This window comes from Arachis hypogaea, chromosome 10 (genome assembly GCF_003086295.3).
Source record: "Arachis hypogaea cultivar Tifrunner chromosome 10, arahy.Tifrunner.gnm2.J5K5, whole genome shotgun sequence".
Lineage (NCBI taxonomy): Eukaryota > Viridiplantae > Streptophyta > Magnoliopsida > Fabales > Fabaceae > Arachis > Arachis hypogaea.
This window is the reverse complement of record NC_092045.1, coordinates 10671599-10698711: the sequence shown is the minus strand read 5'-3', so window position 1 is coordinate 10698711 and position 27113 is coordinate 10671599. Positions and strand designations below refer to the sequence as shown.

General features: G+C 35.5%; 1 protein-coding gene and 1 non-coding gene across 2 annotated transcripts; one reads left to right on the top strand and one right to left on the bottom strand.

Annotated features, from left to right (window-relative positions):
• Positions 1-9293: 9293 nt before the first annotated feature.
• LOC140175579 (uncharacterized mitochondrial protein AtMg00810-like) lies at positions 9294-9719 on the top strand. Its single transcript, XM_072204093.1, has one exon. The coding sequence runs from the start codon at positions 9294-9296 to the stop codon at positions 9717-9719; it is 426 nt and encodes a 141-aa protein (XP_072060194.1).
• A 4692-nt stretch (positions 9720-14411) lies between these two features.
• On the bottom strand, positions 14412-14515 carry LOC112719316 (small nucleolar RNA R71). Its single transcript, XR_003161621.1, has one exon. It is a non-coding gene; the product is annotated as a small nucleolar RNA R71 (small nucleolar RNA).
• Between the last annotated feature and the right edge of the window lie 12598 nt (positions 14516-27113).

Genomic DNA, 27113 nt, shown 5'->3' with positions numbered 1-27113 from the left:
TTTGGCTTCCTCCACTTGTTCCCGTAACAAGTCACGATCCTTATTGTCCATTGGAGTCTCTAGTATCTCCTTCATGCTGCGTTCTTCATTAGATTCTCCACATGAAGCCATGGGGGTTCCTTGAGTGTCCAAACATCTGGAAGGTAATTGATTTATTGCTTGCTCCAGTTGATGAAGGGTTGCATGAAATTGATCTACTGTTTCCTTGAGGTGAGCCTGTGATTCTTGGGTCGATGGATATAGATATGGTGCATAGGGAAGTGGTGGTTCTCGGGAGTAATTGGATTGGAATTGGTGTGGATATGGGTTAGGGTCATATGGAGGTGAATGGTGGAAAGGGGCTTGTAAGTATGGTGGTCCAAAGCTATGTTGAGGAGGGGGTTGATAATCAAAAGAGTGCTCATCATAGCCATTGCTTTGATATGCATCACAGAACGGTTGTTGATAGTCCATTGGAGGTGGTTGTTGCCATGAGGGTTGATCAAATCCTTGTGGCTCTTTCCATCTTTGATTGTTCTAACTTTGATGCCTGTTCTCATTGTAATTTCCTCTTCTTGCAATATAATTGTAACCAGACTCATAGCCAAAGGGGTGAGAGTTCATAGTAGTAGGAGAAAATAGAAACAAAAACTAACAAAAAGAAAATATTTTGAAAAAGATATAATTTTTGAAAAAGATAGGATAAGATTTTGAAAAAGATATGATTTTTGGAAAAAGATAAGATAAGATTTTGAAAAAGATATGATTTTTGAAAAAGGATAAGATAAGCTTTTGAAAAAGATATGATTTTTGAAAAAAGATAAGATAAGATTTTGAAAAAGATATGATTTTTTTTGAAAAAGATTTGAATTTTGAAAAATAACATAAGATAAGATAAAAATTTTAAAATCTGAATTTTTTTAAAATATTTACAATAACCAATCTTGGTGACTGAATCTGCCTCCAAATCCACTAGACCTCGTGAGTGGAGATTCTTGAAGAATTATCCTGAGGAATTTGTCATTGGGGATGTCTCTCATGCAGTGCAAACAAGGTCTTCCACTAGAAAGGCAAATGAAGGATCCAACATTGCCCTTCTATCACAAATAGAGCCTCAAAACGTCAAGGAAGCACTTAGTGACCCTTCTTGGGTTAAAGCTATGGAGGATGAGCTTCTTGAGTTTGAAAAGAACAATGTATGGACTTTGGTTCCAAGGCCAAGTGGAAAGAAAGTGACCAACACCAAGTGGATATTTCGAAACAAGTTGGGAGAAGATGGTAGCATTGCAAGAAACAAGGCAAGGCTAGTGGCTCAAGGATATGACCAAGAAGAAGGAATAGACTTTGATGAATCCTTCGCCCCTGTTGCCCGAATAGAAGCCATAAGACTTCTCTTAGATTATGCTGTATTTTGTGGTTTTAAATTAGATCAAATGGATGTGAAATGTGCATTTTTGAATAGTGTGATAGATAGAGAAGTGTATGTGGAGCAGCCTCCTGGTTTTGAAAATAAAGAGCATTCTAATCATGTTTTCAAATTGTCTAAAGCTCTCTATGGTTTAAGACAAGCTCCTAGAGCTTGGTATAAGAGACTTAGCTCTTTTCTTTTGAAAAATGGTTTTCAAAGAGGCACCACTGACACAACTCTATTCATCAAGAACTCTAATGATTCTTTTATTCTAGTCCAAATATATGTTGATGACATTATTTTTGGATCAGCAAATGAATCCCTTTGTTCTGAATTTGGAAAACTCATGACAAGTGAATTTGACATGAGTATGATGGGTGAACTTAATTTCTTCCTTGGGCTGCAAATTAAACAAACTGAAAAATGTATTTTCATTCATCAAGAAAAGTATGCCAAGGAATTAGTTAAGAAATTTGGTATGGAAAATGCCAAACCCATGGGAATACCCATGCATCCTAGTTCTAAGTTAGATAAGGGAGAAACTGAGAAAGATGTTGATGAGACTAGGTATAGAGGAATGATTGGTTCTCTTATGTACTTAACTTCCTCTAGACCCGATATTGTGCAAAGTGTTGGATTGTGTTCTAGGTTCCAATCCAAACCTAAAGAGTCACATCTTTCTGCAGTTAAAAGGATCATTAGATATGTTCATGACACATCTAATTTTGGTCTTTGGTATCCTAAGATTGATGATTTTTCTACAGTTGGTTATTGTGATGCAGATTTTGCTGGTGATAGAGTTGATAGAAGGAGCACTTCTGGTTTATGTTGCTTCCTTAGAAAGTCCTTAAATGTTTGGTCAAGTAAGAAGCAACCAACAGTGACCTTATCCACTGCAGAGGCTGAGTATATAGTTGTTTCTTCTTGTTGTTCTCAGCTTTTATGGTTAAAAACACAGCTTGCTGATTACAAATTAAAGGCTGAAAATATTCCCTTGATGTGTGATAATATGAGTGCCATTAATATTTCTAAAAATCCAGTTTTGCATTCAAGGACTAAGCATATTGAAGTGAAATTTCACTCAATAAGAGAACATGTCCAAAAGGGGGATATTAGTATTCAATTTGTTAAATCTGAGGAGCAATTAGTAGATATTTTTACAAAACCATTAGCTGAGGATAGATTCTGTATGCTTAGGACTTGTCTAGGAATTTTGAGTTATGATTCTTTATTTGAAAATTGCTGATGTATTTGCTGGAGATTTTTGTCTCATAAACAGGTATGAGACAATTCTGAGCAGGTGATGAACGTCTCCATCAAGCCAGCGTGTTCTGGGCTTGTTTCAAATGAAAGATAATCTGGGCCAACCTCAAAATCAGATTTAGAGTGGTCCAATGTGTTTTTTTAAATCCAACTATCTCTGGGCCCATATATGAATGTTACATTTTTTTTGGTTGATAGGCTGTGTATTTTTTTGAAATTAACTTTTCATTCAATGTTTATAATCCAAAAAGATTTTTCAGTTTAATTTTTTTTGGTTTTTCAAAATTTAAAATTCATTCCTATTTTATTTTCAAATAAAATCAAATCTTTATTTTATGAGGTCAGGTCTTTTCATGTCATTTCAAAAGGTGATGCAGTTGCATGGTTTTGGAAAACTACTTTTGGGTACGGTTACCAACACTCCCTCTCTTCCCTCCATAACTTCTCCTCAAACCCTTCGGTTTCTTCCCTCTCACTCCACTGTCTCTCTTCCATCAAAAGCCTCAATCTAACCAAAATGGGGAAGAAAGTTATTGCTAAAAGAGCACCGCGTGAAAAAATCCATAAACTTTCAGGATATCCTAGACCATCAAATTGTTCTCAAGACACCACTTTTACTCCTTCACCCTCTCCTCCTACCTCTCCTCCTCGCACTACTCCAATGGCATGAACCAAAACTACACCAAGGTACCCTGCACCTGCCAAGCCGTCACCACCACCGAAGGCCAAAACTTCCAAGCCAGGCTCCTCAAAACCTGGTTCTGCAAAGCCTAGCTCATCCAAAGGCAAACGTCTGGCGACTGAAGAACCCATTCCCGAACCAACACAACCTAAATCCAGGTCTGTTCCAGTGCGCTCACAAAGAGGTAACCCTCATCGCCCTCTCAAATCTGTTAGAGAACTAGACATTGATCATTTTGCTCACAAATCACACTTCATGACATCTCACTCAGATTATAACCCCCATCGTTTCAAATCTGCCATGAACCATGATTATTATGAGGAAGTTATTCAGTATCGTACTCTATGTCCCTCTTTTCTTGCTGATTTACCAGATTTGAAAAAGAAAGGTTTTCCTTTTGTTGAAAATTTAGAATTTTTAGACTGGAATCACCTTTTCAAAATAAAAAAACCTGTATATCCTCAGTTAGTCAAAGAATTTTATGCAAACATGACTTATCATGAAGGAAGTGTGCATTCTTATGTTAAAGGCAGAGACATTATCTTGAATAATGAAACTATCAGTGAATCCTTGAAGTACACTGATGTTGGGCCGTGTGCTTATACATCTGTGAAGTGGGATGAAGGTGTTGGTATCTCTTACCATGATGCTCTGGCTCACATTTGTGAACATGTTTCCTTAATTGATGGCATCACACCCACTCACAAAGCCCTAGGATATGAATGTGCTCAGTTGCATCGTATTGTCAACCACATCTTAATTCCACAAAGTGGTTCATACCAAAGGGTTTCTTACACAGACACACTTGTTTTGTATGCCCTAATCACTAAAACAGAAATCTCTTTTGCCTATTTGATGGCTAGATACATGTTTGATTCTGTTAGAAGTGTGAAAGATAAAGTACTACCTTATGGCATGTTTTTGACTTGCATATTTGAGACTTTCAGTGAAACAGCAAAAAGGATCAACTTGATCTGAGAAAGTGGTTATAGATGATGATGATGAAGAGTACATCCCAGATGACTCTCCTTCTCCTTCCACTGAGGGTACTTCCATTTCCACTGGGAAGAAATCTGCTCTGCTGAATGTGGTCAAGGATGTCGCTCAAGAGTTTGTTTCCCAATCAAATCACTTGATTGCCATGAGCAAGGAACAAAGGAAGCTAGCTAGCAAGCATGAGAACTTCCTGAAGAAATCAAGAGATAGGGTGGCTGTGCTCATGACCTTCATTGATAACCTTCAAAATGATGAAGACATTGCCACTGATGTTGAAGAGGAAGCTGCTTCGGAGAGGGATGGTTCTGATGCCTAGAATTTGTCTCATAAAAAGTGTTGCAGCTGCTCTCTTTTTGTCTCATGAATTCTATTTATTTTGCTATTATTTAACTGTTTTTATGTTGGATGACTGTAATAACTCTAAATACCTTTGTTAGTTTAGCTGAAACTTTGGACTGTGGCCTAACCATTTCTTGCAGGACTCTTAATGTTGTTTTTGTGGATCTTGCTCATTATCCACCCTTGATGACAAAATGGGGGAGTAATAGTAGGATAGCATAAGCATTTTTTGGGATTTTTATCTAAATTGCTGCATTAAAATTTGATTTCACATGCTGAATTTTTATGCTAATATTTGCTTGATGTTGGGCTAATTTTGTGGTGTTGCTTATTTGATATCCCTTAGACAAGATAAATGTGCACAACTTTCTATTGTGTTATCTTTAAGTACAATGTAAAACAGGAATAAAGAAGAAAGCATAAATCCAGGGGGAGCTAATCTCGAAAAGGAAAGGGGGAGCAACACTAAAGCAAGAAACATCAAATGGAAGTTTTCTAACTTTACCAAAAATTTTAATTCCTTTGATCATTACTTAATTATGTTTGTCATCAAGGGGGAGATTGTTGAGTTAAGAAATTAATTAATAGAATTGATGATGACAAACATTTGATTAGTGGGCTAATCACCCAATTAGTTTTGATTATTTTTGATAAGTGATGCAGGCTAAAAACAAGTGTTGCAGCAGCCCAACATCAAACAAAAGATATCAGCTAATGGGCTGAATGGTAAGTGAAAAATAAAGACAAGCCCAAGTCATTCATCTCAAGCAAAATTCATCAAAGAAGCAAAGCAAGGCACCAACGGGCTGAAGTAGAGAAGAACCCGATCCAAGCCCGAAATTGATTTTCAATTTCCCACCATCTTGCCTTACCAGAAGCAACGTTCCTCTCCCCTCTAATCAAGTCACATCAAGGCTTCAGAAAAGTAAGAAAGAGAAAGAGAGAGAGAGCTTCTTCCATAAGCCTTTCACCGAAGAAGAGAGAAAGAGAAAGATTAAGCTAGAAAGTAAAATATCAAATCACCCAAATCAAACCAAATCTAGCTTTGATTAAAGGTAACACATTTCCTCTTGCATGCATCAAATCTTCATCTCTACTTCCCAACACTCTGCTCTATCTGAAATGGGATACAAGGGAAAGAGGATTTCTGTTCTTCTCTGCTGTGTATCTACGGTCTTAAACAAGACTTGGGGACCAAGTTGGTTTTCAAGAGCTCAGATCAAATTGACCATTGGAAGAATTCTATGGTTGCTGTTTTATGGTTTTCGGCCAAGATGAGGAAGTCAGAAGGAGAGTTTCTATTCTGAGGATTATTGAGAAAAAGTGAATCTGTGGGTTGGTGAAGTTTAAGGCTCAAGGTGTTGACCTAGGAAGAAGAACCAAGCAACATGCAAGGAGATAAGAAGAAGCTTGCTGTTCATTCAGAGGTAAGGAGAGAAAACCAGAGAGTGAGAACAACGTGCTGTTAAGAAGTTCCTCTACTTGGATAATGCTTTCTTTCAAAGAAGCATTCGGCCAATACTGAAGAACTGCATCTGAGGTTTGCGAATCTGGTTTTGCACATAGCAAAGAGGCTGCTGATGAAGTCAATCTCCTTCATGTTTTTGCTGATTGTAATGTACTTTTCTAAGTATATCTTTCTGTAATTTCTTGGGAGAAAAGGCATTGTGAGAAAGCTCAAGTAAAAGCCATAAGTGGAAAAAGGCTGAGTGATACACTTGAGAGAAAAGTCTAGAGTTATTTTCTGATTTCTTTAGGTTGGTTAAGTGTCTTGTATCTTGTACCTGTTTGGTATCCCTTTCTTAGTTGGGTTAGCACTAAGAGTAAATAGTTAGGAGTTAGCATAGCCAATGTCAAGTTAGGTTAGAACTTGAGTCTGAAATTGATGTATGTAATACTGTTAACTATAGTGAAATTCTTCCATAGTTGTGGAGGAGACTGGATGTAGGTTGCATAGCACAAGGCAACCGAACCAGGATACATGCTGGTGTTAGCATTTCTCTTCTCTGCTGAGTTCTATTTTCTGATATTCATGAGACAAAAATAAATTGTCTCATAAATTTCTGCTGCTATGTTCAGACAGAACCTGAATTGAAAGTTTGTTTAAAAGGGTAATAACTGCAACTAAAAGGAAGGCATAGATTCAACCCCCTTTTCTCTAAGCCTACCACAACCTTCACACAAGTAACAAACCCAATAAAATTTATAAACCGAAGTATTCAAACCTCGGGTCGTCTTCTCAAGGAATTGCAGGGAAGTATGATTTATTATTGATTATAGAAAACAATATGTTGGGTTTTGAAAGGATTTTGAACAGGAGAAATAGATTGCAGGAAACTAATAAATTAACAACTAATAAAACTCTTGGTAAGGTATGAAAACTGGAAGTCCTATCCTATTTATCCTTATCAATGGTGCTGAGAATTATATTTTTGCTCCCACTAAGTCAACCTCTAACTATGAAGGTCAGTTAAGTGGACAAATTAATTTAATACCTAAAGTCCTAGTCAACTCTTTAAGGAAAGACTAGAGTTATAGGAATCTAAATTAATCAACAAGAAAAACAATTATCAATCACGATGAGTTTGATAACTCAAGAGTTACCAATTAATCAACTAAAGCCAAGAAGGAAAAAATCTAAATTATTTATATAAATAAAGGGAAGCAATCATGAGTCTGAAATACCTCAAATTATATTAGTTAAGAAAATCATAACATGAATGGTCCATAAGCCAATTGGGCAACATAAATCAAATACACATAAAAGCATCGGAGTAAATAAAATTAGAAGAGAAACATAAATTATTGAACCTGGTATGAAGAAACAATCCTAATGACTAAAAGAAATTCTAAATCCTTTAAGAGGAATTCTAATCCTAAATCCTAAAAGAGAGGAGAGAACCTCTCTCTCTAAAAGCTACATCTAAATTATGAAAAGTGTGAATTATGAATAAATGTTTGTTGTATGTTGTCTCCCCTCATGAATGAATGGATTTTCCCACTTTATAGCCTCTAATCTGTACTTTTTTGGCCGAAAACTGGGTCAGAAATAGCCCAGAAATCACTGATTGTGAAATATGGTACGTACAGGTCGCAGGAAAGTGACACGGAAGCGTCGTCCACGCATTTGCGTGGACTGAGATTTTGCATATGCAACGCGTCCGCGTCATCCACGCATCCGCATCGCCTAACTTTGGGGTAGCTATGAGAAATTATATATCGTTGCGAAGCCCCAGATGTTAGCTTTCCAACGCAACTGAAAGAAACTCATTTGGATCTCTGTAGCTCAAGTTATGACTGTTTGAGTACGAAGAGGTCAGGCTGAACAACTTAGCAATTTCTTCAACTTATTCTATTCCTTCCACTTTTGCATGCTTCCTTTCCATCCTCTGAGTCATTCATGCCCTGTAATCTCTGAAAACACTTAACACACATATCACGGTATTGAATGGTAATAACAGAGGATTAATATTAGCAAATTTAAAGCCCAAAGAAGCATGTTTTCAATCATAGCACAAAATCTGGAAGGAAAAAGTAAAACATGCGAATAGTATGAATAAGTGTGCAAAGGCTTCATAAAAACCACTCAATTAAACACAATATAAACCATAAAATAGTGATTTATCAAACTACCTCCTCACACATCATTCTATTCAACCTTCTTTGCCATCATCATCATGGTCACCTCAGCCTTCCTTACTGAATTCCTCCACCCCTCTTGAATCCGCATCACATAGAGCCACATCCAATATTCCTATTCCGATCCCAATTTATTATTTAGAAATTATTCTCCCTTCCATCCCTGATCAACCTATTGCCAGTACTAATATACATCCTATGATCACTAGAGATAAAGTAGGAATATTTAAATATAGGGTGTTTCAATCCAATGTTGAGCCTAGGTCTGTGCATCAGGCCCTTATGGATCCACATTAGAAGAGTGCCATAGATCTTGAATTTGCTGCTCTTCAAAGGAACAATACCTAAACTCTAGTGCCTCTCCCTACTGAAAAGAAGCGATCGGGAGTAAATGAGTATTTCTCATCAAGTGTAATGCTGACGGTACAATCCAGAAGCACAAAGCCAGGCTAGTCACTCAGGGGTTCTCTCAAAGGCCTGGGTTCAACTTTACTAAGACTTATAGCCCAATTGTGAAGGCAACCTCAATCAGAATTATATTGTCCATAGCTTTGGCAGAGTCTTGGAGCATTCGGTAGCTTGACGTTAACCATGCTTTTCTGCATGGTAAGCTTATGGAAGATGTCTACATGAAATAGCCACAAGGATACAAAGGAGGTGATGGCATGCTAGTGTAAAAGCTCAACAAATCTCTTTATGGCCTAAAGCAGGCTCCAAGAGCATGGTATTTCAAACTCTCCACAGCCTTTCAAGATCTTGGTTTCTCCGCCACAAAGTCAGACATATCTGTTTTTTGTGAAGCACTCTCAGTCCTCAATTACTTATGTTTTGATCTATGTCGAAGACATCATCATCACATGCAGTTCAAATGAGGTAATTTCTGTAGTTACTTAGAACCTGAATTTTAATTTTGCTTTAAAAGATATGGAAGACTTGCACTATTTTTTGGGAATTCAGGTCCATCGAACCAATGATGGGGGCTTAATAATGACTCAAGGGAAGTATGTACAAGATCTGTTATGCAAAGTAGGCATCATAGGATTTAAATCCAGCCATACGCCACTACTATCCACTTTGAATATTAGAGCTACCGGAGCGGCAGTGTTCGATGATTCCCACCTCTACCAGTCAGTAGTGGGCAGTCTTCAGTATCTCACTACTACTAGACTTAAATTGTTGTATAGTGTTAACAAAGTTGTTCAGTTTATGCAAAATCCTTTAGAAGATCACTGGAAATTGGTCAAGAAGATCCTACGGTGTGTATGTGATACTGCAACCTATGGCCTCAAGCTCAGCAAAGATAATTCGATGTTGTTGTCAGCCTATTGTAATTCTGATTGGAGAGTAGATCCCAGTGACAGAAAATTGATTGGTAGTTTCTTTGAATACTTGGGAAAGAACTTAACTTCTTGACAGTCAAAGAAACAGGGTACAGTGGCAAGATCAAGTACTGAAGCAGAGTACAAAACCTTAGCGAATTTAATGGTTGAACTGATCTGGGTCAAGGGATTGATGAGTTAATTAAAGTGGAATGTGGCAGAAGCTCCAGTTGCCTATTGTGACAATTAAATTGCAGTTCTCTTGGCAGTCAATCCTATCTTGTACCAAAAAATCTAAGTACTTTGAAATTGATTTACATTTTGTGTGAGACTATATAACAAAGAATGTGATTTGAGTAAGTCATGTGCCTAATTCGATTCAGATTGCTGATACATTTTTCTTGACTTAAGGGCCAAACTCAAGGTGCAGAATTCTGAAAAATTTAGCATCCTTGAGTTTGAGGGAGAATGATGGAGAGAATGAGCAAGAGGAAGTTAGTTACACATCAGGTTGTTAAGCATTGATGTTAGTGTCTATTAGTGCTGTTAAGCTTCTGGTGAGTCAGCGGAATTAGTTGTATTTTAGAAGTTTTTAATCTGTGTCTATAAATAATGTAAGAGAGACACTGTAGCTTAATTCTGTAGTTCATTTCATCATCTCCAATACAATAGCCAGTACTCCATAGTACTCACTTCTCTCTTTCTGATTTCTTGTTTTTCTTGCTCTCTCTCACTCACTATGCTGGTACCTTTCAAAGGATATGATAGTGCCAGTAACATGAGCGACGAATGGAATGTGTTACAAGCATTATTCTTAAAAGATTATTCTTATGCTTATTATGTTTATTGTTTTGTTCATCAATTAAAACTTTATTAGTTGTTGAATCTAGAGAAATTATTCTTGTACATTAGTTTTCCTCAAAATTGACTTTCATTGTCAACATTATTTGTTCCTTGATGAGCGGATAATTTATACGCTTTTTGGCATTATTTTTAGGTAGTTTTTAGTATGATCTAGTTACTTTTAGGGATATTTTCATTAGTTTTTATGCTAAATTCACATTTTTAGACTTTACTATGAGTTTGTATGTTTTTCTGTGATTTCAGGTAATTTCTGGCTGAAATTGAGGGACCTGAGCAAAACTCTGTAAAAGGCTGACACAGGACTGCTGATGCTGTTGGAATCTGACCTCCCTGCACTCAAAATAGATTTTATGGAGCTACCGAACTCCAAATGGCGCTCTCTCAACAACGTTGAAAAGTAGACATCCAAAGCTTTCCAACAATATATAATAGTCCATACTTTATTCGTAATTAGATAACGTAAACTGGCGCTCAACGCCAGTTCCATGCTGCATCCTGGAGTCAAACGCCAGAAACATGTCACGAACCAGAGTTGAACGCCCAAAACACGTTACAACTTGGAGTTCAACTCCAAGATAAGCTTCAGCTCATGTAAAGATCAAGCTCAGCCCAAGCACACACCAAGTGGGTCCCGGAAGTGGATTTCTGCATCAATTACTTACTTTTGTAAACCCTAAGTAGCTAGTTTATTATAAATAGGATATTTTACTATTGTATTTTCATCCCTGGATTGTATTTTTGATCCGGTGATCACGTTTTGGGGGCTGGCCATTCGGTTATGCCTAGACCTTCATCACTTATGTATTTTCAATGGTGGAGTTTCTACACACCATAGATTAAGGGTGTGGAGCTCTGCTGTACCTTGAGTTTTAATGCAAGTACTACTATTTTCTATTCAATTCGACTTACTCTTATTCTAAGATATTCGTTGTACTTCAACATGATGAATGTGATGATCCATGACACTCATCATCATTCTCACCTATGAACGCGTGACTGACAACCACTTCCGTTCTACCTTAGACCGGGCGCATATCTCTTGGATTCCTTAATCAGAATCTTCGTGGTATAAGCTAAAATTGATGGTGGCATTCATGGGAATCTGGAAAGTCTAACCTTGTCTGTGGTATTCCGAGTAGGATTTCGGGATTGAATGACTGTGACGAGCTTCAAACTCGCGATTGTTGGGCGTGATGACAAACGCAAAAGAATCAAGGAATTCTATTCCAACATGATCGAGAACCGACAGATGATTAGCCGTGTTGTGACAGAGCATTTGGACCATTTTCACTGAGAGGATGGGATGTAGCCATTGACAACGATGATGCCCTACATACAGCTTGCCATGGAAAGGAATAAGAAGGATTGAAAGAAGACAGTAAGAAAGCAAAGATCCAATAGGGACAAGCACCTCCACACACCTATCTGAAATTCCCACCATTGAATTACATGAGTAACTTTATCTTTATTTTCTATTTAATTTATTATTATTATTTGAAAAACCAATAATCTCTTAAATTAGTTAAATCCGCCTGACTGGGATTTACAAGATGACCATAGCTTGCTTCATACCAACAATCTCTGTGGGATCGACCCTTACTCACGTAAGGTTTATTACTTGGACGACCCAGTACACTTGCTGGTTAGATGTGCGTAGTTGTGACAAAGTGTGATTTATGTTTGAGAGCACCAAGTCTTTGGAGCCATTGTTGATTATCACAATTTCGTCCACCAAGTTTTTGGCGCCGTTGCCGGGGATTGTTCGAATTACAATTACGTGCAACTACAGCGCCAAGTTATCTTGATCCGGCAACAGCACCAAGTTTTTGGCGCCGTTATCGGGGATTGTTCGAGTATGAACAACTGACCGTTCATCTTGTTGCTCAGATCAGGTAATTTTCTTTTTGTTTTAATTTCAAAAATTTTTCAAAAAAATCTTTCAAAATTTTTTTCTCTTTTTCGTTTTCCTAAAGAATATTTTCGAAACAAAATAATAAAAATACAAAAAATCATAAAATCATAAAAACCAAAAATATTTTGTGTTTCTTGTTTGAGTCTTGAGTCAATTTTTAAGTTTGGTGTCAATTGCATGCTTTAAAAAATCTCTTGCATTTTTTGAAAATTCATGCATTCATAGTGTTCTTCATGATCTTCAAGTTGTTCTTGGTAAGTCTTTTTGTTTGATCTTGATGTTTTCTTGTTTTGTATCTTTTGTTGTTTTTTATATGCATTTTTTGTTTGTTAGTGTCCATGCATTAAAGATTTCTAAGTTTGGTGTGTTGCATGTTTTCTTTGCATCAATAATTTTTCAAAAATATGTTCTTGATGTTCATCATGATCTTCAAAGTGTTCTTGGTGTTCATCTTGACATTCATAGTGTTCTTGCATGCATCTTGTGTTTTGATCCAAAATTTTTTGTTTTGGGTCATTTTTATGTTTTTCTCTCTCATCATTAAAAATTCAAAAAATAAAAAAAAATATCTTTTCCTTAATTTTCTCATAATTTTCGAAAATTGAGTTGACTTAGTCAAAAAATTTTAAAATTAGTTGTTTCTTACAAGTCAAGTCAAATTTTCAATTTTAAAAATCCTATCTTTTCAAAACTTTTTCAAAAATCAAATCTTTTTCATTTTTATCTTATGATTTTCAAAAATTTAAAAATTATTTTAAAAAATCTTTTTCTTAATTTTATTTCAAATTTTCGAAATTACACTAACAATTAATGTGATTGATTCAAAAATTTGAAGTTTGTTACTTTCTTGTTAAGAAAGGTTCAATCTTTAAATTCTAGAATCATATTTTTTAGTTTCTTGTTAGTTAAGTAATTAATGTTAATTTTAAAAATTAAATCTATCTTATCTTATCTTTTATATCATATCTTTTTCAAAATTTTATTTTTTTCAAAAATTTGATTTTAAAATATCTTTTCTAACTTCTTATCTTCTTATCTCTTCAAATTTGATTTTCAAATCTTTTTCAACTAACTATTTGACTTTTTGTTTGTTTCTTATCTTTTTCAAAACCACCTAACTACTTTTTCCTCTCTACTTTTCGAAAATATCTCATCCTTTTTTTCAAAAATTCTTTTTAATTAACTAATTGTTTTAAATTTTAATTTTAATTCTATCTCATCTTTAATTTTCGAAAATCATTAACTCCTTTTCAAAATTAATTTTCGAATTCTCTCGCTCGTCTTCTTCAATTTATTTATTCACATACTAACACTTCTCTTCACCTCTCTTCATCTCCAATCACTGCTTCTATCCTTACCCTTGTGTTTGGATTCTCCTTTCTTTAATTCTTTCCTTCTTCTACTAATAATAAGGATCCTCTTTACTATAACATAGAGGATTCCTCTTCTTTTTTTGTTCTCTTCTCTTTCATATGAGCAGGAACAAGGAAAAAAAATACTCTTGTGGAAGCTGATCCTGAACCTGAAAGGACTCTGAAGAGGAAACTAAGAGAAGCTAAATTACAATAATCTAGAGGCAACCTTTCTGAAATTTTTGAACAAGAGAAGGAGATGGTAGCCAAACCCAACAACAATAATGCAAGGAGGATGCTTGGTGATTTTACTAAACCCACGTCCAAGTTTGATGGAAGAAGCATCTCAATTCCTGCCATTGGAGCAAACAATTTTGAGCTGAAACCTCAATTAGTTGCTCTAATACAACAAAACTGCAAGTTTCATGGACTTCCATCTGAAGATCCTTACCAGTTTTTAACTGAGTTCTTGCAGATTTGTGAGACTGTTAAGACGAATGGAGTAGATCCTGAAGTCTACAGGCTCATGCTTTTCCTTTTTGCTGTAAGAGACAGAGCTAGAACATGGTTAGACTCACAACCTAAAGATAGCCTGGACTCCTGGGATAAGCTGGTCACGACCTTCTTGGATAAATTCTTTCCTCTTCAAAAGCTCAGCAAGTTTAGAGTGGATGTTCAGACCTTCAAGCAAAAAGATGGTGAATCCCTCTATGAAGCTTGGGAAAGATACAAGAAGATGACCAAAAAGTGTCCTTCTGACATGTTTTCAGAGTGGACCATATTAGATATATTCTATTATGGTCTATCTGAGTTTTTCAAGATGTCATTGGACCATTCTGCAGATGGATCCATTCACCTAAAGAAAACGCCTGCAGAAGCTCAAGAACTTATTGACATGGTTGCAAATAACCAATTCATGTACACTTCTTAGAGGAATTTCGTGAATAATGGGACGCCTCAGAGGAAGGGAGTTCTTGAAATTAATGCTCTGAATGCCATATTGGCTCAGAACAAAGTGTTGACTCAGCAAGTCAAAATGATTTCTCAAAGTCTGAATGGATGGAAAAATGCATCCAACATTACTAAAGAGGCATCTTCTGAAGAAGAAGCTTATGATCCTGAAAACCCTGCAATGGCAGAGGTAAATTACATGGGTGAACCTTATGGAAACACCTATAATTCATCATGGAGAAATCATCCGAATTTCTCATGGAAGGATCAACAAAAGCCTCAACAAGGCTTTAATAATGGTGGAAGAAACAGGCTCAGCAATAACAAGCCTTTTCCATCATCTTCTCAGCAACAGACAGAGAATTTTGAGCAGAGCCCCTCTAATTTAGCAAACTTAGTCTCTGATCTATCAACGGCCACTTTAAGTTTCATGAGTTAGACAAGATCCTCCATTAGAAATTTGGAGGCACAAGTGGGCCAGCTGAGTAAGAAAGTAACTGAAACTCCTCCTAGTACTCTCCCAAGCAATACTGAAGAACATCCAAAGAGAGAGTGCAAGGCCATTGACATAGTCAATATGGCCGAATGCAAGGAGGAGGAGGAGGACGTGAATCCCAATGAGGAAGACCTCATGGGACGTCTCTCAAGCAAGAAGGAGTTTCCTATTGAGGACCTAAAGGAATCTGAGGCTCATATAGAGACCATAGAGATTCCATTAAACCTCTTTCTACCATTCATGAGCTCTGAAGACTATTCTTCCTCAGAAGAGGATGAAGATGTAACTGGAGAGCAAGTTGCTCAATATCTAGGAGCTATCATGAAGCTGAATGCCAAATTGTTTGGTAATGAGACTTGGGAAAGTGAACCTCCCTTGTTTATTAGTGAACTAGATACATGGATTCAGAAAACTTTACCTCAAAAGAGACAAGAGATCCAGGCAAATTCTTAATACCCTGTACCATAGGCACTATGACCTTTAACAAGGCTCTGTGTGACCTGGGGTCAGGCATAAAACTTATGCCACTCTCTGTAATGGAGAAACTATGGATTATTGAGGTACATCCTGCCATATTCTCATTACAAATGGCAGACAAGTCAGTAAGACAATCTTATAGATTGGTAGAGGACGTACTAGTGAAGGTTGAAAGCCTTTACATCCCTACTGATTTCATAATCTTAGACACTAGGAAGGAGGAGGATGAATGCATCATCCTTAGGAGACCTTTCCTGGCCACAGCAGGAGCTGTGATAGATGTTAACAGAGGAGAATTAGTCCTTCAATTGAATGGGGACTACCTTGTATTTAAAACCCAAGGGTGCTCTTCTATAAACACGGAAAAGAGGCACAGTAAGCTTCTCTCAGTACAGAGTCAAACAGAGCCCCCACAATCAAACTCTAAGTTTGGTGTTGGGAGGCCACATCCAAACTCTAAGTTTGGTGTTGAACCCCCATATCCAAACTCTAAGTTTGGTGTTGGGAGTCCACAACATTGACCTGATCACCTTTGTGGCTCCAAGAGAGCCCACTGTCAAGCTAGTGACATTAAAAGAGCGCTTGTTGATAGGCAACCCAATTTTTATTTATCTAATTTTATTTTATTTTCATTGTTCTTTTATGTTTTATTAGGTTCATGATCATGTGGAGTCATGAAAACAATAAAAACAGAATCAAAAACAGCAGAAGAAAAATCACACCCTGGAGGAAGGACTTACTGGCGTTTAAACGCCAGTAAGGAGCATCTGGCTGGCGTTCAACGCCAGAACAGAGCATGGATCTGGCGTTGAACGCCAGAAACAAGCAACATCCTGGCGTTCAAATGCTAGGAATGCACCCTGAGGAGAGCTGGCACTGAACGCTAGAAACAAGCATGGAACTGGCGTTCAACGCCAGAAACATGCTGCACATGGGCGTTGAATGCCCAAGACATGCATCACTTCGGCGTTTAAACGCCAGAATTGCATGGAAAGGCATTTTACATGCCTAATTGGTGCAGGGATGTAAATCCTTGATACCTCAGGATTTGTGGACCCCACAGGATCCCCACCTACCATATTCTCACCCTACCTCCTAATAATCCTATAACACACTTTCCTAAAAACCTTTCACCAATCACCTCAATCTCTCTTCCCAGTTACCCCCTTCACCACTCACATCCATCCACTCTTCCCCATAAACCCCACCTACCTTCAAAATTCAAATTTCTTTCCCACCCAAACCCACCCTAAATGGCCGAACCTACCCCATCTCCTCTCCCTATATAAACCCCTCCATTCTCCTTAATTTTCACACAACACAAACCTCTCTTCTCCTTCTTGGCCAAATACACCTCTCCCTCACTCTCCTCCATATTTTCTCTTCTTCTTTTCTTTCTTCTCTTGCTCGAGGGCGAGCAATATTTTAAGTTTGGTATGGTAAAAGCATAAGCTTTTTGTTTTTCCATTACCATTGATGGCACCTAAGGCCGGAGAATCCTCTAGAAAAGGGAAAGGGAAGACAAAAGCTTCCACCTCCGAGTCATGGGAGATGGAAAGATTCATCTCCAAAGCCCATCAAGACCACTTCTATGATGTTGTGGCCAAGAAGAAGGTGATCCTCGAGGTCCCTTTCAAGCTCAAAAAAATGAGTATCCGGAGATCCGACATGAGATCCAAAGAAGAGGTTGGGAAGTTCTAACTAACCCCATCCTACAAGTCAGAATCTTAATGGTTTAAGAGTTCTATGCCAATGCATGGATCACTAGGAACCATGATCAAAGTAAGAACCCGAACCCAAAGAATTATCTTACAATGGTTCGGGGAAAATACTTAGATTTTAGTCCGAAAAATGTGAGGTTGGCGTTCAACTTGCCCATGATGCAAGGAGATGCACGCCCTACACTAGAAGGGTCAACTTTAATCAAAGGTTGGACCAAGTCCTTATGGAAATATGTGTGGAAGGAGCTCAATGGAAAAGAGACTCCAAAGGCAAGCCGGTTCAACTAAGAAGACTGGACCTCAAGCCTGTGGCTAGAGGATGGTTGAAATTCATCCAACGCTCCCTCATCCCCACTAGCAACCGATCTGAAGTTACTGTGGATTCGGGCCATCATGATTCATAGCATCATGAATGGAGAGGAGGTAGAAGTTCATAAAGTCATCTCCCATGAATTCTACAAAATAGCCGATAAACCCTCTAATTTGGCAAGGCTAGCTTTTCCTCATCTTATTTGCCATCTATGTTACTCAGCTAGAGTTATCATAGAAGGAGACATCCTCATTGATGAGGACAAGCCCATCACTAAGAAAAGGATGGAGCAAACAAGAGAGCCCACTCATGGAACCCAAAAGACGCATGAGGAAGCTCATCACCAAGAAATCTCGGAGATGCCTTAAGGGATGCACTTTCCTCCCAACAACTATTGGGAACAACTCAACACTTCCTTAGAAGGTTTGAGTTACAATCTGGATCAATTAAGGGTGGAACATCAAGAGCACTCCATTATTCTCCATGAAATTAGAGAAGATCAAAGAGCAATGAGGGAGGAGCAACAAAGGCAAGGAAGGGACATAGAAGAGCTTAAGGACATCATTGGTCCTTCAAGAAGAAGACGCCACTAAGGTGGATTCATTCCTTGTTCTTATTTTTTTCTGTTTTTTTTTCGTTTTTATCTATGTTTTGTGTCTCTACTTCATGATCATTAGTATGTAGTAACTATGTCTTAAAGTTATGAATAAATTTCATAAATCCTTCACCTCTCTTAAATGAAAAATGTTTTTAATTCAAAAGAACAAGAAGTACATAAATTTCAAAAATTGTCCTTGAATTTAATTTAATCATATTGATGTGGTGACAATACTTTTTGTTTTCTGAATGAATGCTTAAACAGTGCATATTTTTTATCTTGTTGTTTATGAATGTTAAAATTGTTGGCTCTTGAAAGAATGATGAAAAAGAGAAATAGCAAAAGCAGTGAATAGCAAAAGCTTGCAAAAAAAAGCAGTGAATAGCTCATAAAATTGATTCTTGAAGTAAGAAAAAGCAGTGAATAGCAAAAACTTGCGAAAAAAAAAGTGGCGAAAAAAATTTTGAAAAAGAAAAAGCAGGCAGAAAAAGCCAATAGCCCTTAAAACCAAAAGGCAAGGGTAAAAAGGATCCAAGGCTTTCAGCATCAATGGATAGGAGGGCCCAAGGAAATAAAATCCAGGCCTAAGCGGCTAAATCAAGCTGTCCCTAACCATGTGCTTGTGGCATGCAAATCCAAGGGAAAAGCTTGAGACTGAGTGGTTAAAGTCGTGATCCAAAGCAAATAGAGTATGCTTAAGAGCTCTGGACACCTCTAACTAGGGACTCTAGCAAAGCTGAGTCACAATCTGAAAAGGTTCACCCAGTCATGTGTCTGTGGCATTTATGTATCCGGTGGTAATACTGGAAAACAAAATGCTTAGGGTCACGGCCAAGACTCATAAAAGTAGCTGTGTTCAAGAATCAACAAACTTAACTAGGAGAATCAATAACACTATCTGAAATTCTAAGTTCCTATAGAAGCCAATCATTCTAGACTTCAAAGGAAAAAGTGAGATGCCAAAACTGTTCAGAAGCAAAAAGCTACAAGTCCCGCTCATCTAATTAGAATTATTATTCATTGATATTTTTGAATTTATAGTATATTCTCTTCTTTTTATCCTAATTGATTTTCAGTTGCTTGGGGACAAGCAACAATTTAAGTTTGGTGTTGTGATGAGCGGATAATTTATACGCTTTTTGGCATTGTTTTTAGGTAATTTTTAATATGATCTAGTTACTTTTAGGGATATTTTCATTAGTTTTTATGCTAAATTCACATTTCTGGACTTTACTATGAGTTTGTGTATTTTTCTGTGATTTCAAGTAATTTCTGGCTGAAATTGAGGGACCTGAGCAAAACTCTGATAAAAGGCTGACAAAGGACTGCTGATGTTGTTGGAATCTGACCTCCCTACACTCAAAATGGATTTTCTGGAGCTACAGAACTCTAAATGGCGCGCTCTTAATGGCGTTGGAAAGTAGACATCCAGAGCTTTTCAGCAATATATAATAGTCCATACTTTATTCGTAATTAGACGATGTAAACTGGCGCTCAACGCCAGTTCCATGCTGCATCCTGGAGTCAAACGCTAGAAACATGTCACGAACCAGAGTTGAACGCCCAAAACACGTTACAACTTGGCGTTCAACTCCAAGATAAGCCTCAGCTCGTGTAAAGATCAAGCTCAGCCCAAGCATACACCAAGTGGTCCCCGGAAGTGGATTTCTGCATCAATTACTTACTTCTGTAAACCCTAAGTAGCTAGTTTATTATAAATAGGATATTTTACTATTGTATTTTCATCCCTGGATTGTATTTTTGATCCGGTGATCACGTTTTGGGGGCTGGCCATTCGGCCATGCCTGGACCTTCATCACTTATGTATTTTCAACGGTGGAGTTTCTACACACCATAGATTAAGGGTGTGGAGCTCTGCTGTACCTCGAGTTTTAATGTAAGTACTACTATTTTCTATTCAATTCGACTTACTCTTATTCTAAGATATTCGTTGTACTTCAACTTGATGAATGTGATGATCCGTGACACTCATCATCATTCTCACCTATGAACGCGTGACTGACAACCACTTCCGTTCTACCTTAGACCGGGCGCATATCTCTTGGATTCCTTAATCAGAATCTTCGTGGTATAAGCTAGAATTGATGGCGGCATTCATGGGAATCTGGAAAGTCTAACCTTGTCTGTGGTATTCCGAGTAGGATTCCGGGATTGAATGACTGTGACGAGCTTCAAACTCGTGATTGTTGGGCGTGATGACAAACGCAAAAGAATCAAGGGATTCTATTCCAACATGATCGAGAACCGACAGATGATTAGCCGTGCTGTGACAGAGCATTTGGACCATTTTCACTGAGAGGATGGGATGTAGCCATTGACAACGGTGATGCCCTACATACAGCTTGCCATGGAAAGGAATAAGAAAGATTGAAGGAAGACAGTAGGAAAGCAGAGATCCAACAGGGACAAGCACCTCCACACACCTATCTGAAATTCCCACCATTGAATTACATGAGTAACTTTATCTTTATTTTCTATTTAATTTATTATTATTATTCGAAAAACCAATAATCTCTTAAATTAGTTAAATCCGCCTGACTGGGATTTACAAGATGACCATAGCTTGCTTCATACCAACAATCTCTGTGGGATCGACCCTTACTCACGTAAGGTTTATTACTTGGATGACCTAGTACACTTGCTGGTTAGTTGTGCAGAGTTGTGACAAAGTGTAATTTATGTTTGAGAGCACCAAGTCTTTGGAGCCATTGTTGATGATCACAATTTCGTCCACCATTCCTCTAGTAAACGGTATGATGAATTACATATTTTCAGAATAGATGAAATTGTTCAATTATTAGATATCAATGAACTTAAAACTGGTATCAGGGCAAATCAAGTTGATGCTCTTAAAATGAGTAAGCGATACTAGACAGGATTTTCACTTCTTCTATTTGCAGTTTGATAAATATGTATGGTGTAACTTTGACTGTTATATAAAAGGTTATTGTTGATAGATTAACCTATTCTTGGCGTGGTGATTCAAATAATGCTTACAATACCCTGACCTCGTTTGAGTTTATATTGATATTGCATTTAATGAAAGATGTTATGAGAGTAACTGATAGTTTTTTGTCAAGTTTTACAAAACCAATCTCAAGATATAGTTGATGTTGTACAATTAATCCATTCTACAAAACACTTATTCAAAATATGAGAGATGACAGATAGATGAAATTATTAAAATGAAGGCTTCTACTCATATTTCTAAGGATATTTACAAAAATTTAATAATGTTAAGATTTTCACTCTTATTCCTAAGTATACTTATAAAAATTTTGATTTGTTAAGATTTTTACTTTTATTGATAATTACTATCTGGAGGACTTCATTGAACAAAATAAAGTTAATTTGTCTTTTTAACTTTGATATTTTATTCTTGATGTTCATTAACATTCAAAAGTAAAAATTTTATCAATTATTCATGAATTGTGTAAATATTTAGTAGAAACAATACTTAACCAATAAGTCAATTTTTATGATATTAGCTCATCCAATTTTTATAACTGCTATTAAATAATTATTTTTAGTAAGAAAATAATGAAGACAATGTTAAAAAAAAAATCAAGATAGATGACTTTTTCATGAATAATTTTGTAGCAAGAAAATAAGGGAGACAATTGTTGTAGCCAATTATCAAAAAGGAGCGACAAGTCCAAATTCAGACTAGTGATACAAAAAGAGAGCTAGGGATTAATTACTATATTCTTATCCCTGAGTGTGTATTGGACTGATTTACTGATACAATCTTAACAATTGAGGTGGATGTCATAAGTTAGATCTGTAGGATCTGAGACAGAGACTCCAATTTCTTCCATCTGGCATTAACCCAGATGTTTGGGCATCAATCCTCGAACTCATGCGAGCAGTTCGAAGCCACGAAGGAGCAGGGATGATAGCATAGCAAAACGGCACCATTGAAGAGAAGGAGCAACGAGTTCAGGTGAAACCAGAAAGAAGTAGAGGCATTGCAAAACCAGGAAAGCCACAGCAATAGAAGTGAGTTGATCGTGGAGGTGAACCTTCTTGAAGAGTGATGATGTTGCATTCTCAGTCGATCTCGGTCTCTCAGCAGCAAAGGCAGCCGTAAGCACCATGGATGAGCAGTGGCAGGCAGGAGGATTAGAGCGATGTCGTCGGAGTAGGATTTGGATCTTTGTTTATATAGGTTGGGTGTATTCGATTACACTTGGCCCTAACCAAAAAAAAAAAGCAGAACTAAAACAAAAATTTATTTCGACAAAAAAAATCCAACCAAAAAATCATATAATTTATTATACATATATCAAAGTTTAACCCAATATAATCTCTCATGCAATTTTTGAATGGGCGAAGTCAATTTTACCATGCAAATACTAGAATCCAACCAATTTATTTTTCAAAATTTTGATTATTTTGTTACGCAAAATTCAATTATTCTCTTGTAAAAATTTAATTATTTTTTAATTAATTATTTTGTTGATAAACTATATAAAATATGTATAAATAAATACATAATGGGTAATTTATTAGTTACTTTTTAACATTCACAAAATATTTTTAGGACCAAGTTATCTTGAAAGGCTGAAACTTGGATAAAATATAGTTAGTGACAAATTTATAAAAGGATTCATATGTTTCCCCCCGTTTTGATTGGTAAGAATTAATAAACTAAGAGAATAATTCTTAAATATTCGAACTTAACTCGTTTGTTCAATTTTTTTGGCAGGGGATAAAATATAATTTTTTATTTACCATTCTTTAAAATTTTTACTGAATAATTATTGAGTTATTATTATTATTATTATTATTATTATTATTATTATTATTATTATTATTATTATTATTATTATTATTATAATAGTGAAATATTAAGAAATTTTTTAAATAAATAATAAAATAAATATGAATATTACATATTTAGACACAATGCATGAAAATAAAATTACGATTTCGTACATTATTACTTATCGCATTGGCCATGACGACAAAATTATTTTGAACGGTACTACAAGAAATACGTCAAAAGAAGGTGGAAACTTAGGTGCAGTCGACTTTATGTAAAGTTGATATTTGAGAACCGTTAAATGATTTGACTGATTTAACTAAATTTTCATTTAACAATTCTTAAGTATCAACTTCATGTAAAGTCGACTACACCTGATTTTTCACCTCAAAAGAAACTACGATTCTACGAATGTATCTTATATGTAAAACCGGATACAAGTAACAAATTTTGTTATGCAAACGAGATACATTTAACTTAATTTTGATTTCACTAACAACGAAACAAGTAATAAAGTAAAAAAAATGTGTTTTCTTCAGCATATCTGAATTCTAAATACGTAATATTTTATTTATTTATTTTTATAAAAAATCCGAACATTAAGTAATGGTTGGAAACAAATCCATTGCCATGGAAAATGCCTCATGATTGACATATCGGTAGGAATTCGAATGCGATTCTTTTTTGTCCATAAGACAAAGTAGGAATCGGATTTGCCATTTTCATGCACCCAAGCCATTGATGGTGGGCTTAGAATTTTTGGGATGAATAGCATTTTCCATATTATATTATTATTTATCTAAAATTGGATCATTTGTTTCTTTGATTACTAAAATAACTTTTTTCTTTTTTGATTAAAACGTGCTAGCTATTTATTTTATTCATCATGAAACATTCTCTATTTTAAATTTTTTGAAGTACATTTTCTATTTTTTAAATTTGTTTCCGTTTAGGATTTTTATGGAATTTTTTCACTTATGAAATAAGTTTTTTAGCGAATATGTTCATGGAGAATTTCTTAATTCCGTGGTGCTAATGAATGGGCCATATAAAAATTCATTTATACATGGTATCGGAATTCCAATTATTTGACAAAGAGAATAAAAATTCTGCATAAAACACACAAAGTCTACAGCATATCTTGGAAAAACTAAAAAGGGAAAGATGTGGGCAACCCAGCTTTTGAAGATGTGGAAAAAAAAAATTCCTTATGTAACGTTGTATAAATATAAGGCTAACTTACATTTAATTTTAATATTTCCAAAGTAAAAATATAATTATAATAAGAGTAAGAGTTCGAGTAGAAAATCATTTCATCAATGAACCATAGTTTTAATGACATAATTTTTTTATATTCACTTAGAGGTTGTGAGTTCGAATCTCACTCCTAATTTAAAAAATAAAAAATAAAAACTCATTTTAGCCAAATATTTTTTTTTAAAATTTCTATATTCACAATCTTCCTTCCTTTCTTTGAACATCATTTTTAACATCATCACCACATACAATTTCATTTTTTAGTGCCGGCCTTTCCTGTATTATCACCATCAGCCACTCGAATATTGGGATAAAAAAAAAAGTAATTTTAACACTAACAAATAAGTCATTAATATTAACTTATCTAAAAATTGATTTTTTTTTATACATTTTCGCTAAAAGAATATATTATTTAGTTTTGCTGGGATGTTTTACTCTCCAAAGTATCAGAGAGGGGAAAAAATTATTTTCTTACCATATAGGAAAAGATTTTTTTTAAACTAATGCCTTGAGAGAATTAATAGAAGAACAATTATTTTTTTAATGTTTAAATGTATATATCAACAGCAGTGGTCGGTGGAGCTTGAGAAAAATTTTTGGAGAGGCCAAAGATTTCTTTTTAACACAGAATATATAATAATAATAACAAAATTAAATCAAGTTTGGTTAAGAAAAATTATTAGTTCAAATGATATAATTATTTTATTTTCATCTAGATACTTTGGTTCGAACTTTACTCCTAATTTAAAAAAAAATTAAATAAATATGTTATTGCAACGATTGATTGAGGAGGTGCCTATATAAGGACAATCGCTAAATGAGAAACGCAACACATCAATCAAAGATCTGTCTACTAGAAATTAAACAAAAAGATGGGAAAGGGTCTTCTTTATCAACAACAGCACTACGGTGACAATGGCATGTGGATGGACACTCAGGCTCAACAGCAACAGAGCTATGCCTTCCATGAAGAATCTTGGGGCGGTGGTTCCGATAACGGTTACCACAAGAATCATTTCCCATCATCAGGTATGCCCATGAAGCCACATGGCGCTTTTCCCGCCATGGATTACCATGGTGGTGGAGCAAGCAGGCCCGGCTTCTTCGGCGGCGCCAAGAAGCATGGCTTTGGAGACACTCATCATCATAACATGTTTTCGCACGGCGGTGGTGGCCACAAGTTCAATCCCCATGGTGGCCATCACGGCGGCTACTACTCTGAAGAGACAGAGTACGAAGAAGCCGCCTATAGCGAGGAGCATCACGGCGGTGGAGGCAGCATGCAGATGCATAAGATGGATGAGCATCGCAATAATTGGAACAACCATGGACATGGCTTTAACAACCACGGCAGTCCATATTATCAAAACCACCATATGAACATGGACGGTTGGAATCCTCATCATCATGGTGGCGGCTCATACAAGGCTGACTGGACAGCAAAGGGTGTCTAATATATTCCTCCAATCCAACGTGGCAATATATGTGCGCGTGCATGTGGGTGTGCGTGTACTAGCTACCTCTTTCATGACTACTTGCTTGTTGCTCTTCTTCTTCTTCTTAACCTATCTACCCAATGGTGTAATAAAATATGTGTGTGCTCTCTTATAATAAAACGTAATAAGGTTTCCCTCCATTGTAGCTTTGATATGCTTGATGTTCGATGCAATAGCTAATATAAGTAACAACAAATTAAAAGATCTAACCAAAAAATCGATTTTGAAAAAGAAATGATAAAAAATTTTGAAAGATGATATACATAAATTATTCAAAAACAGCTATTCATCAATACCATGATTTGTTTTTTTTTTTTAACTGAACTATCATCGTTTTGAGAATTATTTAATAAATTGTTACCCTTTTTGAAATATATTATTCGGCTACTATTTTTTTGGTGCAGTCAAATTAATAAAATATTAGTGAATTGGTTTCATTGTTATTTTTTAGATCACATGATTAAAAAGAATGACAGAATTTTTAGGAATTAAGCATAAGGTATGCAGAAATAATTAACAAGTCGATTAAAAATTATAAAAGAACAGAGTGAGTGAGATTTAATCTTTTGAATTGTTGATGGTTTTTGTCAAAAATATTTAAAAATTAATATATTTTATCTGTTTAGTATTTTTCTATTGAGACATTAATATTTCACTTTGTTATGTTAAATTTTTTATTTTAAAATAAAAAACCATGGTAATTAGTCTTTTTGGTTAGAGGCACTAATAATTAATTGTTTAAAATAGTTATTTTTACTAATGTGGTCATACATAATTGAATGCGTATGTAAAATTTTTTTAGGTTTAATTATTTTGTTGGTCCTATAGTTTCACCAAATTTTTAATTAGGTTCTTATATTTTTTTCTTTTAATTAAGTCACTACACTACTTTAATTTTGTAATTAAGTCCTCTAATATAAATAATATTAGAGTTAACTGAATATTTTTTTTGTAAATTGAAGGTATTTATAATTAAAAACTTAATTAAATTTTTTACTACATGTATTTTGGTAAAAATATTATGTTAATTTTAACATTTTTAACATAAAAAATATGTAATTACAAAATTAAAAACAGTGTAGAAACTCAATTGAAAGAAAAAAAATATAGAGACCTAATTAAAAATTTGGTAAAATTATAGATACTAACAAAGTAATTAAACCATTCTTTTACACTATTAGTGTATTAAAATTATATATATATATATATATATATATATATATATATATATATATATATATATATCAATATTTAATATTAGAAAATAA